The sequence below is a fragment of the Macrobrachium nipponense genome, chromosome 12 (assembly GCF_015104395.2).
Source record: "Macrobrachium nipponense isolate FS-2020 chromosome 12, ASM1510439v2, whole genome shotgun sequence".
NCBI lineage: Eukaryota > Metazoa > Arthropoda > Malacostraca > Decapoda > Palaemonidae > Macrobrachium > Macrobrachium nipponense.
Genome location: NC_087205.1, coordinates 94,800,524 through 94,816,869, shown reverse-complemented (window position 1 = coordinate 94,816,869; position 16,346 = coordinate 94,800,524). Strand labels below are relative to the sequence as shown.

Below are 16,346 nucleotides of genomic sequence, written 5' to 3'. Positions count from 1 at the left end.
TCTTTTTTCCCTACGCCATGATGCATTTAGTTTTGGTTTTCCATACGTCGAAATGCATTAAGTTGTAGGCTTTTCCTACACCGTAATGCGGGCTATTTCGTTCTGTTTTTTCTGACGCCATGATATATTATTTTTGTGTTTTCATTTACCGTAAATTAGTAATTTTGCTTTTCCCATATTTTCCACATATTTTTCCCTTTATAATTATTATATATTATATATAGTTCATAATTTTTGGTTCTATAAACTGCCTATTTCCACCACATCATTATCCTGCACATATATGAAAAGATTTGAATAAAGTAAGAAATTTTCGGGTAAAAGTAAGATATATATAAATTAACAAATTTTTATTTTAAAAAATTATAAGAATAGTGATTCACAGTAAGTATCGGCAGTGTCCGATTTTTATCACAATCTTCTGGCCTTCGCTATTAAGACTAGGTTTTCAATAGGCTTAATGCACAGCAAGGTGTTGCATTAGTAATCTTTTCGTTAACACTTCTTTTGGCGTTTATGGCATTTAAAAAAAGAAGATACGTAAATAAATAGGTAGAAATAAGTGCCACAGTAACAGGAGAGAGAGAGAGAGAGAATCCCAAACTGAATTTTTATGAATACGTTCCACTGGCTCACTTAAGATTCCTGATGCCCAGAGAGAGCGAGGCATTTTAAGCCTTGTGGTGACGGTTCATAGAGTTGTCATTTCCATCCCGTTAGTGAAAGTCATGAACGTCGAGTCCCTCTGTTGTAGTTCAGTAATGCTGCTCACACACACCCCCGCCCCCACCCCCACCCCTCGCATGCTTCCCCTAACCCCTTAGGTAGCCTCCCTTTTCCCCCCCTACCTCCCACTGACGTCATTACCTCGTTCCGAACTTTAATATAGTTTCTTTATGTTGCCACGTTCACGTCTCATTCATTACGTTTGTTGCTGGTAAAGTATTTTTCTCTTGGTATGTTTATGCTGATATTTTTTTAAAGATTAATATTTCCTCAACTGTAATTTTCATACCAAGATACTTTTTTGTTAGAAAACAGCGCTATATTCATGTAATTTTCTTTTCCTGCTCTCCTCTTAAGTAAGCTATGTTAGGGGAACTTCATTAGCTAATTGTACACCTTTTTGCTCTGTTAATTACATGTGTACTCCTGTTAAACAGGAGTACACATGTTAATGCAACTTTTCATTCCTCATATCACATAGACAACATATCTGAAGTTTGAAGCGTTTATCGTAAAATTAAAATTATAGTGTCAGACAGATGGGTCACTTACTAGACCCCTCCGTCTTCTTAATTTAAAACATCTTGATTCTAACATCTGTGCCTTTTTGTTTGCGAGTTGAAATACCACACGACATTTTCGAGAAGGTTCGTTGCAGCTGTGGCCAAATACTGGAATGATCGCTGGAACTTCAGAAGTTCCAACTAGGTGCAAATGTTTTTTTTTTTCTTTCTTTCTTTTTTTTCTGGTGAGTAGAATCAGCCTTAGTTTAGCATTCAATTGTTTTACTTTTTTTAGCGGTTATTACCCTTACTAAGCTCATTCGTCGCTTCTGTAGTGAACAGCTTCCTTGAAGTATTATTGTTTGTTTTGTTTGTATTACGTATAATGTGACAGAACGTTTACATATATGTGTGTCTGTGTCTGTGTACGTGTATGTGTGGGAGTCTGTAAGCGCTGACTGTGTGGACACTTAGGCGTTCTTTTACTCCTTACGAGGTAATAGATCTCACGCTGTCGACAGTCTGCTCTCACAAGGGTCTCGAACGAATTTGTTTTTGTCTCTAGGGTTCTTTTAAGAAAATGAATTTTCGTTTCGGGAATAGTAGGTTTTGCTGCACTTCATTATATTTCAAGTGAAGTTTTCATGTCGTTACGGAATTGGGTTTGACGTCTGGGAGATTCAAATGTTAAATTCTTATTGTTATTATTATTAAAACTGAAGTTAGCTATTCATTCCTCTTGTATTCGTTCCTCTTCTCTCTCTCTCTCTCTCTCTCTCTCTCCTCTCCAGTTTCCTCAAGGTAACACCTTTTTCTCTGTGTCCTGCCCTTCGATATCGACTTTCTCTTCTCCCGAGCCTTCCTGCGTTTTACATTTCCCCTTTTATCCTTCCCAAAGTCCGTTTCTTCTTACCTCGATACGCCCCATTGCCTCTTTCCTCTTCCTCTTCCTCCTCCTCCACCTTCTTCTTCTTCTGCTTCCTCCATTCACTCGTTTGCATCACCTTATCGCGAGTGTTCCCTTCTCTCCCACTTTCTCTTTCCGTTCATTAAGTCATGGCGTCTCTGCTGCTCCTATTCATGCTGTTTTCCCCTCCCCTCGCCATCCTCCTCAGCTTCAGTAGTAGCAGGAGAAGCAGAAAGCAGCAGAGGAGCATCATCATCAGCAGCAGCAGCAGTAGGTTGCTAGCCCCCTCCCCACCCCTCTCCCCTTCCCCCATCCCTCCCCGAGGTCTCCCTTTCATGGCTGCCGTAGCGTCGTGCAAGGAAGGCTCGCCTCTATCGATTGTTGAGTGCAGTGATAGGCGGCCAATGTTATGTTTGGGGCCCGCGCCTAGCCTAGACAGTGCCACCGGCCGACCACCCACATCAACACCACCACCTCCACCTCCACCTCCCTAGTCGCGCCAACACTACGGACTAACAGCTACACCTACATCACCACCACCATATGCTAAGACCGACCACCCACACCAACACCAACACCTCCCTAGTCGCGCCAACACTACGGACTAACACCTACACCTACACCATCATCATGAAAATTATCACCACCACCATCCCCAACATCGCCTGCCGGTTTCAGAACCTCATTGGAACCGCTGTCGAATTTCTCTGAAGGACCCCAGATGCCAGAGAGTACTGAGAGCGTAAGATAACGCCGGCAGTGAATACCCCACAGTACTTTTTTTCCTTTTTAATTTTTTTTTATTTACATGGACGTGCAAGGGAATGCACGAACGAGAGCCGGGCGGCAACAGAAATGTTGCAAGGGGGGGCCAGGGGAAATGCACGCATTGTTGTTTATTTAAGAGAGAGAGAGAGAGAGAGAGAGAGAGAGAGAGAAACGCCAGTTCTCCCTCGCACAAAAGCGAGGGGCGAAATGGTGTTGGAAAGTGGGGCTGAGTGATGGTCATGAGAAGGGAATGGGGGGGGGGGGGGGGGGGAGGTATTCATGCACTGTTTTCAATTAAAACGTACTATCATCGTCCTTCCCTGGGCAGCGGGAGAGGAAATGTGGAGGAAGCGTCCTTGACGGGAAACAGGATTTTTATGAGGCCTTCATTATCCTGTTGGGAGTCCTTCCTTCCCTTCCCCTTGACTTCGGTTTCCCCTCAATTCCCCGTCATTAGCCTTTTTGAAGGTCCCACGCCTTTCCCCCTCTTCAAAGGTGCCGTGAGATAAAAAGAGGAACCGAAGAGGAGCTCGAAATGTCGGTATAGTTGGTGCCAAGTAGTTCGTCGATGTTGAATGCATCATGCAAATGTCAGCACCAGTGCAAACTTGAATAAGTACATTGACTTGCAAAGCTTTAAGTTAGGAAGACACCAGATCTATGACCAGACTAATCTTTGTGATACTGAAGCAATCCGATGCATAATTTGCAATTGTTTTGTTTGTAAGGTGTTTTTACGTTGCATGGAACGCAGTGGTTATTCAGCAACGGGACCAACGGCTTTTACGTGACTTCCGAACCACGTCGAGAGTGAACTTCCATCACCAGAAATACACATCTCTCACCCCTCAATGGAATGCCCGAGAATTGAACTCGCGCCCACCGAAGTGGCAGGCCAAGACCATACCGATCACGCCAGTGAGGCGCTCATCATTTGCAATTCAACTAATACACCCTTTTGGTTATACTTTAGAAGCAAGAACCTTAACATACTTTAGCCGTCATTACCCTAGCCTCTGGCACCCAAGGAAAGCATAGGGCCTCGATATCTGTGTTGGTGCGACCTCTAGACAAGTAAGGTCTTCCTTGGTTCTCACGCGACCTCGTGGTTCTTATGGTCTCCAACTTTGTACAACCAGCTGCAGTAAACCCTTCCAATATCTACCTTGATAGGTTAATGACGTAATCAACAACTAAGAGACATAACCTGTCTGATATTGAACATGTCGGAAACTTAACGGATAAATATCACAAACAGGTTGGAAACAAAAGCATAAATATCACAAACAGGTTGGAAACAAACGCTCAAATATCACGAACAGGTTGGAAACAAACCCATAAACATCACCAAAACAGGGTTGGAAAATAACAAAAACATATCACCAACAGGTTTGACAACAAACGCATACATATCACAAACAGGTTGGAAACAAAAGCATAAATATCACAAACAGGTTGGAAACAAACCCAAACATATCACAAACAGGTTGGAAACAAACGCTCAAATATCACAAACAGGTTGGAAACAAACCCATAAACATCACAAACAGGTTGGAAACAAACGCATAAGCATTACAAACAGATTGGAAACAAACGCATAACTATCACAAACAGTTAGGAAACAATCCCAAAAATATCACAAACAAGTTCGAAAGAAACGCATAAATATCACCAACGGATTTGAAACAAACGCATAACTTTCACAAACAGGTTGAAAACAGACGCATATCACAAACAGGTTGGAAACAACCCGAAAAATATCACAAACAGGTTGGAACAAACATAAATATCACCAACGGATTGGAAACAAACGCATAAATATCACAATCATGTTGGAAACAATTTATCGACCGTAAGAGAACAAATCTCTGGCCATTACTGGGATATCGGGTGAGAGCCTAGTTACCGTTATCAACAAGTCAACAACTTGTATTCAACCCGTTTGTGACGTATCTGCGACTAGTTAATGACGTGCGTTTGACGTATTTTAATGTAGTGTGGATATTCGTCTCAGACGCTTGCTGTTCAAGGTCACAGTGTGTCTGAGTCAGTATACTATACTATACCGAATTTGCACTCATAATTTATAATGGTCTTGACTATGACAGTTGTAACATAATATGACGGAAGAATTAATTCCACCCCCATTTTCTTTTCCATAAATACGTAAGCCAATGGCCAAGCGCTGGGCCCTCTGAGGTCATTGAGAGTGAGGAAGGTTTGAAAGGCGTAACAGAAGGAAAACTTTAAGCAGTTGTACTATGAAACAATTGTTAGGAAAGGGTGGAAAGTAAGATGGAAGAAAGAGAATTGTGTGGAGGCACAGTAAAATGAATGAAAGGGGTTGCAGCTAGGGACCGAAGGGACGCTGCTTAAAACATTACTTAATGCCTACAGTGCATCACGTGAGGTGCACTGACGTCACTAACACCCGACGGGGAAGACGGGAATGAAATTTAACTAAAGTTTAACTAACCAGGAATAATGAACAGATAGAAACAGTCTACAGGGAGGAAATTTTTAGCTATATGCAAACGGGTGCGTGAAATAAAAAATATTAGTCCTTTCTTGGAATATATCTTCGTCTGGTTCACGGGAGTTGAGAAAACAGCGGAGCAAACGACCGTGACTTTGCCTTCATATCGCTCTTATGCCTTTTTGCCTCTTTACATCTGCTTTTGCCTTTCGCCTCTGCGTTGCATGGGTTTGAAATACTGGATGAAAGCACAGTTTGTCATATGTGTGTATGTGTGGCCTTTGCTCTAATGGCCCCCCCTTTCTCCCTCCCCGAAACAAAAGCCATTTCGCCATCATGACCGTGGAAATTTAATTCCCCCAAATTAGGCAAGTTCCGAGCGGCTTGCTAGCCATAAATCTGGCTTCGGTCGGAATTTCCCTTCCTCCTCCAGCCCCTCCCCCCACCCCTTCTCATCTGTAGGAAATATCTACACCACCAACGCCCCCCCCCCCCCCAACCCCCCCCCCTACACACTCCAAAAGGCCTTCCAAGAATGTTTGTTTTAGTTAAGAGCGTCGAAACTTACCGAAGCCTATCATGATTCCTCCCGAAAGTTACATAGCCAGACTTTGGTCACTTTCATAAGTCTTCTTCCCTCGATAGAAACCGATGAAGTTCGGGATTTTCTCTTTTATCTCACTCCCAGAGAGAGAGAGATAGACTCAGGCACGCATACTTATGTATGCAGGCAGGTTCATCGGGAAATCATATTGCAGCAATTATTCAGAGTCCTCGAATTTTATGATGTGCATAGTGTTTACATTGATATATATATATATATATATATATATAGATATATATAATACTATATATATAGATATATATAATATATATATATATCTTATATATATTTATGTATGTGTTGTGTAGTGGTGTGTGTGTATAGTTTCATTACGGAACAAGGATTCCATTATCAATAACATAAGACGTACGAGTGAGAAAGCATGCATTTCTCACTCGTACGTCTTATGTTATTGATATGGAATCCTTGTTCCGTAATGAAACTATACACACACACACACACACACACACACACATATATATATATATATATATATATATATATATATATATATATATATATATATAGTAGTGTGTGTGTGTAATTATATAGCATGTGTTTCCATTTAGGTAAACGGTAGACATTGCACATTGACTTTCACGCTACCAGTTTCTTTATTACTACAAAGTTCCTAGTAAATTGTTGAGTAGCGCTATTCTCTCTCTCTCCAGAGAATGATTAGGAGGGAGGAATCCAAGGAGCTAGATAAATAAAGGCGAAGGTTCTATTCTGGCCTCCAGCCCGAGAGAGAGAGAAAAAAAAAAGATTGGGAGAATAGCAGCATTAACAGCAGCAGCCTTCCCAATCATCAGATTGAAGAAGGATGCTGAGTGACAGGTGATGTAAAAGGGAATGGGAAGGATGGGGCAGTCCCCCCAACCCCCACCCCGGGGGGTCCTTGAGGGAGGGGAGGAGAGAGAGACACTCTAGAGTCTAGAAGCATCCAGAGATAGGCCAGGAATGGCCATCTGGAAGGGATATATTGAAATGCACACTGCGACAAGTTATTTCCTAGACTCGTAACTCACTGATAAGTTGAATTTATCATGCACTGATACTTTTCGTATGGGATTTATTGTCGCAGACGCGTACATTCAAAAAGTTATGATACGAAAGCTTTTTTTTTGGGGGGAGGGGTGGCCTTGGTGGTAGGGGTGTCTGTAGTTGAAAACTTCACCAAGAATGGATAGATTGAGCTGGATTTCCGCTCTCATTGTCGACGGCAAGCTATGCTATGAACAAGTGAAGAAAATAAGCACATTTTGAAATATACGTTAAAACATATGGGCACATATACACACTTTTATATTTATTATATGTGTGTATATATATATATATATATATATATATATATATATATACATATATTATATATATACTATATATATATATATATACATATATATATATATATATATATATATATATATATATATATATATATATATATATATATTTAAGAAATTATCCTTGGATTTTAGCTTCCCTTTTTCTTGAAAGACTCCTTAGGGAGGCTAGGGCCGTCAGTGCACGTCTTGCGGGGTACTGTATGCATTACTTAAGGTTCTTTAAAGCGTCCCTTCGGCACCTAGGTACAACCCCTTTCATTTCTTTTACTGCACCTCCGTTCATATTCCATTTCATCCATCTTATTTACCACCCTCGCATAACAATTCATTCACAGTGCAACTGCGAGGTCTTACTTCTGTTACACCTTTCATACCCTTTCACTGTTAAAGGTTTCAGCGTGTAATTACCTCACAGGTCCAAGCGCTTGGCCTTCGGCCTAAATAATATATATATATATATATATATATATATATATATATATATTATATATATATATATATATTCTTTCTAAACTAGTACCACGCTCAGGTTGTTATTGTTTGATTTTGAGTATTAGGGATAAGCGTAGGAGGAGATATCTGGAGCAGGACCCACTCTGAGTGGGTGGGTCCTGGATAGGAGTACCTTGATCCAGTCACCGAACTGGCGAAGGACTAGGAGGACCCAATTTCACACTGGTAGGAGATCACAAGGCGACGGGCCCTTTGATCCAATTTAGTTATGCTAGTTACCCTAGAGAGAGAGAGAGAGAGAGAGAGAGAGAGAGAGAGAGAGAGCGCCTTGCCTTACCTTACCTTACAGCTCGTTCGGGTTGCCCCAGGTCCCTCAGAGAGAGAGAGAGAGAACATGATCTGATAAACCGAATGAAGTGTCCCTCCAAGCCAACATACTTCAGAGTCTTCCACCATATCTTTTTCTATAACTTGAAAAGAGGTATCTAAAGGAAATCTGGATATCTCCCTCTTTCTCACTTTTTATTCATTCAGCTTTTACTCTCGATAGTCGAGAGATATTGGTTAAACTTTCTCATGCCCAGAATGCAGGGAGAAGGAAAAAAAATTTGTTATAATTAGTTTTGGCCGTTGACTATTTTCTAGATTTTATCGTCATTCACCAGTGGACCCTTTCAGGTAGATCTCATTATCTGATATCCATTATTTCCTCTGCTGAGATTTCACTTTTTTCAGTTAATTATAAAACTTCTAGATACCAACGCCCTCCTCCTTCCTTTCGGCTAATTCTAGAAGGATCCACCAATTTTTTTTAAGCCCTACTTTTCTCTAATTTCAGTTTAGTTGTCCTGTTCACTCCCCATACTATTTAACAGCATACTACACGTCAGCTTAGCCTTGCTTTACTTTGTAAGACGATATTTAATTCATTTTCTTTCCCTTCATAACATTGATGTTCGAAATAACTTTTTTTTTTTCAATTATCATCCCATTTTGCATACCAGACGAAGTTCCCTAGAACTGAGAACTCTTCCCTACTCTCAATGTTCCTAGTTTCCAACATTTTCAGTTTTATTCTTCATTATCTCTCAACCTTTCCACAATTTCGAGTGAAAAACATCTTCAGTTGTATTTGAAGCCTGTAATGTGTTAACACGAGATACAAACCACGCCATTCCCGAATTATCCTACTCCTCGTTAACTCGAAGAGCTGGGTAAATGTGAAGGCAGGGTTCGTATTTGCAAAGCATTACTTTCAGTTTCTAAAATATATACTTCATTAGTTTTCTCCATGTCTGCTGGCATGGCATTTAAAGCCAACTTTTTAATTTTTGCTAATGTTCCGTTAACGTTTTGCCTGTGCAATGAAATAAAAAAAAGTTTGGGGTGAATGACCAGGAGAGAGAGAGAGAGAGAGAGAGAGAGAGAGAGAGAGAGAGAGAGAGAGAGAGAGAGAGAGACTACCTTTCTGTTCAACATCAAAGTTCTACAATTCCACTTACATTGTTGAATATACGACGAAAGGTGATGATCCTTTTTTAAAAAAAAAAAGATTCCTTTAGACTTTCAAAATCTCTTAATGTTAATTAAACTTTAATCTGTGTCCACCAAGTCCTTTTGTTTCTTTCATCCTCTTCCCCTGGAGGGGGGGAAGGGGGTGCGGGGGTGGTGGGGACCTTTCACGTAGGACAACAGCTTTGGAGACGAAATAGTTTTCGTAAATTGGGAAGCTCCTCCTCTGGCTTGCAGACAAGGAGGTGACTGGCGTGCCAGATGCTGTTCTTGTTTTTTAACATTAACCTTTTTCAGGGAGAGAGAGAGAGAGAGAGAGAGAGAGAGAGAGAGAGAGAGAGAGAGAGAGAGAGAGAGAGTGTAAGGGGTTTAAGAGAATGTTCGTAAGAACGAGGAGAGAGAGATAGTGGAAAGAGAAGAGAGAGAGAGAGAGAGAGAGAGAGTGAGAGGTGAAGGGGGTTGGTGCACATTATGACGGGGTCGGGGGGGGGACGAGTTCCGGCTGGTCATCGTGTGAATACGTCAGTAATATGACCCAACAATAACACTTGAATGTTTTAACAGAGCAACCAAACAGGATTTCATTGTTATATTGTTTCAGTCGTACGCTCTCGCAGGACGCAACAATTTTTATCATCATCGTCTGGTCAGGTTTATTCATTCGCTTTTTCTCTCGCTGAAGCTTTTTCTAATTAGTCCGGACGATGGTAACGGTAAACTAAAAGCACGAAGCTTTATAAGTGATACGAGGCATCTATGACTTAGGGACACAAGACTTCAAGCTGGAAATTTGGTGACGAAAATAAATTGACAAATCATACAGAACGAGAGGGAGCGGGTTACAAGGAGTTGCAAGGATTAGGATATCTCAGAGACTTGTTAGTCCATCCTAAGAGGAGACATCGTGTGCTCACTTCTCTGTAGGAGGTTTTATTGTGCATTCACAGTGTTCTAAGGATTTCGTCTAGCTTTCTTTTAAATTCTTCCACACTGTTGCTGTTTACAAGTTCTTTCTAGTGACAGTTTATTGTGTCAAATATCTTGTGTGTAAATAAGTTCCCACAATGGGATGTGTTGTATCTCTTCAGTTCTAGTTTCCATCCATTATTTCTTGTCTGGTTTTCGTTTAACGTAAGTAGGTTACTGTCTACTTTTGTTATGCCTTTCAGTATTTGAGAGAGAGAGAGAGAGAGAGAGAGAGAGAGAGAGAGAGAGAGAGAGAGAGAGAGAGAGAGAGAGAGCAGTGGAACAAACAAAAGACTCAGAGCTGCGACAGGCAAGAGCGAGTCTTTTTTGGATCACGGGAGTGTTAGAGTCTGTTGGTGGTGATGGTGTTTCGGGGGCAAGGAAGAAGAGTCCGTCGAGCAACAACCCTCTGCTCTGTATTATTTGGTTTTGCAATCGACCGAATTATGCAAGAGGGCGGTTCTCTCGCGTCGTAGACCGGATTTTGAGATCATGCTGTGAGACTTGGAATGATTCGAAAGGTGGAGGGACCCGAGTCAGTTCTGCCGAGTTCCCAAAACCATCGGCGACAATGATTAAGAATTAAGAAGTAAAAAATACAATCTGGTTAATGTTATTCCTTACCGAGTACTTTTTTTTTTTTTTTGGGGGTGGGGGGGGGGGGGGCATTTCGCTGTTTGTCGTTGCTTGGTTAGACAGTCAGGATTACTTGTAAATTCCACTAAAGTTTTTTTTTTTTTAATACCAAGGCAAAGAGCATCCGGATTTAACCAGCGAGAGGTCATTAACTCACTTGGAAGAACTTTTTTTTTTTTTTTTCCTCTTTCCTCATTGCTACTGAGTATAATCCTGCACTTCATGTGGGTTGGAGGTATATTCTGCTAAAAGGAAGGAGAGAGAGAGAGAGAGAGAGAGAGAGAGAGAGAGAGAGAGAGAGAGAGGAGGTTGACAGTAGAGGAGAGGGAGAGAGTGTAAGGGGTTTGAGAGAATGATTGTATGAGGAAAGGTGGATTAAGAGAGAGGGAGGTTGACAGTATAGAGAGAGGGAGGTTGACAGTATAGAGAGAAAAAAAAATGAAACGTTGACAGAGAGGGACTTTGAAAAAGCAGGAGAGAAATAAAAAAGAAGATTGAGAGAAAGAATGTTGTTACATCGTTAGACAGTCATTCATTCCATGTTGGAATCAGCCCAAGGTCTATGTATATAAAAAATGTTCATTTCCTTGTGCAAGTTTTAAGTGTTCTTTGTTGGTCCTGCCCCAACTTGAACCGCTTCGCGTCTGCCAACGGGAGCAATTCTTTACTTTGTCCCGAACTGAACAGGAAATTCTATCATCAGTCGCAGGTGGATTAAATTGATCTGTTTGGTAGTAGTTGCCAGGTAGAGTGCCCATCGAGACAGCTGTTTACTTCGTTTAGTTGATTTCGATTCTAGTAGTATTTGGTCTGGTTAATATGCAGATTTATTCTGGTGAATTAAGACAAACGATAAATCATAGTTCTGTCCAGCAACGATTTGATTGATTGATTGAGAGTTATCTGGCGTTACAACTACCAGGGTCAATGACGCCGAATACTAAATGTGATATTTTCACTTTTATAACATTAAACAAAATTATTATAACATATTAAAACAAAATTAAAAATAAAATTTTGCTAAAATAATTACATATAAATTTTTAATAAAAACTTAAAAATAAAATTTGATTAATTTCTTAAAGTAAAAAAAAGTATGTCCTGCAACGAAAATACTTTCTAATTTCCACTTAGAAAAACTTGCTTTTTGCTATAAAATGTTTATGAAAATATTCCTGCGTCGGTAAATTAACTTTAAAGAAAATAACTACATGTCAACATTCCCATCTCCCCTGGCTTCGAATTTGGAAATCCCTGTTCATCAAAGGAAAAATAATACGTTGTATTTTGAGCCCAAAACGCAAATGACCTTTAAATCAGCTCACGGTTTTCCCTTTCATTCTCTAGCTAATGTTTGCGCATTTTTCTACGAGATACAACGGGGATACCCAGCAAGAAATTGGCGCCAGAGGACGAAAGCATTTCCGCTTTCAAGATTTAGATTTAGAAAGGTGACACCTGGGTTTTTGTCAAATCGGGTGCCAGGGGTCGTCTGGACAGGTGCCGGTTGAAGGGACACATGTCGACAAGGGCTACAGGATATAGGGACAGGTTTAGAGTAACGCGCTACAGGATATAGGGACAGGTTTAGAGTAACGTGCTACAGGATATAGGGACAGGTTTACAGTAATGTGCTACAGGATCCAGGGACAGTATCGATTATGGACCACACGATATAGGGGCAGATGTCGATTAGGGTAAAAGGTGTTAGAGGAATTGGATAGTTGTCAGGCAGGGTACCGTAAAGAAATTTGATTACGAAAGATTTGCCGAGATTGGATAGCGGACTTTTTCAAATTCATCAAGATTTTTCATTAGGTTAGCACTTCTGTGGACCAAGAAGGTCTTTATTAAAGTCTCTTGATGATGAAAGAGATGATTTAAGATGTTTGCCATCCTTTTTTATTTATTTATTTGTTATTTATTATTATTATTATGGTTGGTATTACTGATATAATTATTATTATTATTATATGAGAGAGAGAGAGAGAGTGGTGGGGAAAGAGGAGGCGAAAGGACGGTTGAGAGAAAATGAGGGGTGGGGAGGGGGGGCCGGGAGATAAGGAGGGTTGAAAGAGAGAGAGACAAAGTATTGTTAAAGAGAAGGGGGACATAGAAAGGGGGATGAAAGAGAGAGAGAGAGAGAGGATAAGGAGGGTTGAAAGAGAGAAAGAGAGGACAAGAGACAAGGTATTGTTAAAGAGAAGGGGGACATAGAAAGGGGATGGTGAAAGAGAGAGAGAGAGAGAGAGAGAGAGAGAGAGAGAGAGAGAGAGAGAGAGAGAGAGCGAGGTTGACAAGGGGAGAACGAAATGAAAGAGTGTTGAGAGGGAGGTAGTGGAGAAAGGGGGTTGGATAGATACAAGAATGGAGAGAAAGAGAAGGGGGTTGAAGAGGAAGAGAGAGAAAAGGGGTTGCATTAATGCAAAGATCTCTCGCATTCCAGAATGATAGAGATGGGCATCCTCTACCTTGTGTCAAATGAGAGAGAGAGAGGGGTGTGTAGAGGAGGGGGATGAGTTTGCACTTTCTTGAAGTCATAGTGCAAAAGGCCAGAGAGAGAGAGAGAGAGAGAGAGAGAGAGACACGAGGCCGGATATTTCTGCGTAACCTAGTTGGAGTGTGCCATGCCATTGTACTGGGGCCCCCGGGCCGTTGCTCGTCTGCCCCCAACAAAGCCTCACTATTTCTTATCCCTTTGCATCACCGTCTAGGCGATGCCGGGTTTAATTTACTTTATATTATACCGCATACAATATACTTGATAGATGCTACACAATTTGAAATATACCCATTTTTTTGTTATTACTACTGTATACTACTTACACAAGTACAGCTACTGAGAGTGAGTCTGTTTCGCTATACGTGCCCCAGAAGTTAAAGAATTAAGGTGTTAGAAGAGATTAATGATAAGGAGACGGTTCTATCTACGGGATCATTATGTGAAAAGGCTTTTTACGCCAAATCGCACCAGACATGAGTTTGTTTTGGCAGTATATGAAGGATTAGAGGCAAATAGGTAACTATTCGCATTAGGACGTTGATTGAACTGGAGAGTTTACTGTACCGTATATATGGGTTTGAAGTGAAGGTTTTAGATGTAGGAAATGCTAAAGTTAGGATACATGGGCATTTTTCAAGTACGTAGTTTTAAACTGTAATGCAATGTCTGTCTATGAGTCTATCACGTTTCCCAAATAGAGTAACTGGCAACATTGTTATTTTAAACGCTAGTGCAAGAGTGTGACTATAGTTCAATGGCGATTTTTCATCATATTACACAGTCTAACTAGGATTAGTATATTAGTAAATTTTTTAATATACATTCATACTTAATGAAAACTTTCTCTTTTCTTTCCAGAAAATGGCGAAGGATCAAAATTCCGCTTCAACTTCTTCCGAGGATTCTGGCGCAGAAAACAATATTCGTTTGATAACAAGATGTAATCGGAAAGGAGGAGGAGAGAGAGAGAGGGAGAGAGCGGTTATCTTCGCGTCGTAGATGATGATGATGATGATATAGGCCTAAGCCCAGATTGCCTCTTTAAAAAATTCCTTTTGCATTTTATGGCATTACTAATGTAAGACGGGGGGAGAGTTCTTCCTCCAAGGGGCTCTTACTTAAAAAAAATAAATAAATAAAAATTCATTCACTGCTTCGCGAGTATAGTAACTGTCATGATTGAATAATGCAACAAAGAAGGTATCCAGGGATGTGTGTATTACGTACTTAAAAAAAACAAGTTGTGTAATCATTTGAATAGTTCAAATTAAGGCGGTTATATTGAGTTGCAAGTGCTGACTACCATATTATTATAGTCATAATAATTATTCTCGAAATAGCTATCACACGTCTACCCAAAATGCAGCAGGCGTTCACACGAAACGGCTTCTGTCAAGTGTAGACTTGGTGAATAGACACACGGAACTATATATATACATAGTCGCTGACCGAGGACTCGGCATTGCTTGTGGTGCATTGCTAATTTTATCAGGGGGAATCGAGACTTCAAAAAGTTTTGAAGAAAGCTTGTAACCATATTTTTATAGCTCTGTGGCTGTATCGATGTTTTTCTATATAGTTGCAGGTTTTTATTAATTTTTGCTACATCCAACTATAGTAGAGCATGTAACTCAAAACACATCATACACACTATTTTTGTAATAATAAGGGTTTGGTTTTTTAATTATCAAACTTCATATAAAAAAGTCATTTGTTCAGCCTAAGAGTATTTACTGCTAGCGAGTTTTTCAATATGTAATTGGTATAGCTATGTATATAATGGCACTTAAGAATTAAAGAATACTACTTTAGAGGTATTACTGAATTGCTAAGGTCAAAAAGTTATATAGCCAATGGCTAAGTTTGTACATTTGTTCAGTTATGTATATAATGCCCGTTAGATAGTGTTGGAAATACCACTAATATAAAATATAATAACTTTTAATTGTGCATTCCAGTAAACTTGAATGTACATAATATTGGAATGTCAAGAGATGTTTAGTTACGGTTGGTGCTTAGTTGGGACGACACATGTTTGCTTTGATCCTCTGAAGGACTCGACATAATCAGGTGTCACACAGACGTGGAATTCTCTAAGTCGTTTTACTTTAACGACCCTTGAAAATTGTTGGATCAGAGTGCATATGTAGCAATTCCGTATTTTATTTATACAATTCATCAGTCATTTTTATTAATCTGTAAATCTCTTAACTAATAAAATGTAAATGTAACCTTACTTTCTCTCATTCTCCTAGAACACATGAGTATGTAGCAAAATCACTATTCGTTCCACAAACTTACGCTGCCTAATGCCATTTTATGTAAAATCAGTATCTACGGTGGAACTTTGCAGTACAAAATGTAACCTTACATTTCATTCAACCCTGTTAGTCTAAATAAACAACTTCAAGAAACGCAAGGATTTAAGAGAAAATATCTAAAACTTACTACAGAAGTGTTATTTCACTAAAAGGTTGCCTAGTCGAAACTCATGTAATAGTAGTACGAACTTTCACCTTTATCAACCTTGTCTCTGGGTTCACGAGAAAATTTTCTTGTGATACCCAGTTAATCTAGATGCTACCAGTCCCAAGATACATTTTCGCTAAATACACCTTTCCACAACTATACTGTATTACAGGTACTTTCAGATTTGCGTCTGCAGATCTTATTACACTACCGCATCCAGGCAGAACATTGCCACCATCTCCGCTACTCGGTCTATAGCTACCTCTCACAAATGAACTACATTACTAACAGATGTTATAGATCTTAATTTACTCGTATTTGTTTCCAAATTGGGTTAAAAAAAATGGATGTCACAGCCTCAGTAAAGCAAACTTTACATTAACACACAAAAGCATTCATACACGTCTATACTCTTGTTTTTTTTCCTTTTTGTATGGTAACACTGCGTCCCGGGCTTTAGATAGTCATTCAGCT

General features: G+C 40.0%; 1 protein-coding gene across 2 annotated transcripts in view; it reads left to right on the top strand.

The window, feature by feature from the left end:
* LOC135224676 (histone-lysine N-methyltransferase SETD1B-like) overlaps positions 1 to 15,634 on the top strand; it is a 581,280-nt gene extending 565,646 nt beyond the window's left edge. For both annotated transcript variants that reach the window (XM_064263914.1, XM_064263915.1), the window contains exon 6: positions 14,262 to 15,634. In XM_064263914.1, coding sequence (XP_064119984.1) covers positions 14,262 to 14,347 — 86 coding nt within the window. In that variant the 3' untranslated portion in view covers positions 14,348 to 15,634. The remainder of the gene's footprint in view (positions 1 to 14,261) is intronic.
* The last annotated feature ends 712 nt before the right edge of the window (positions 15,635 to 16,346 follow it).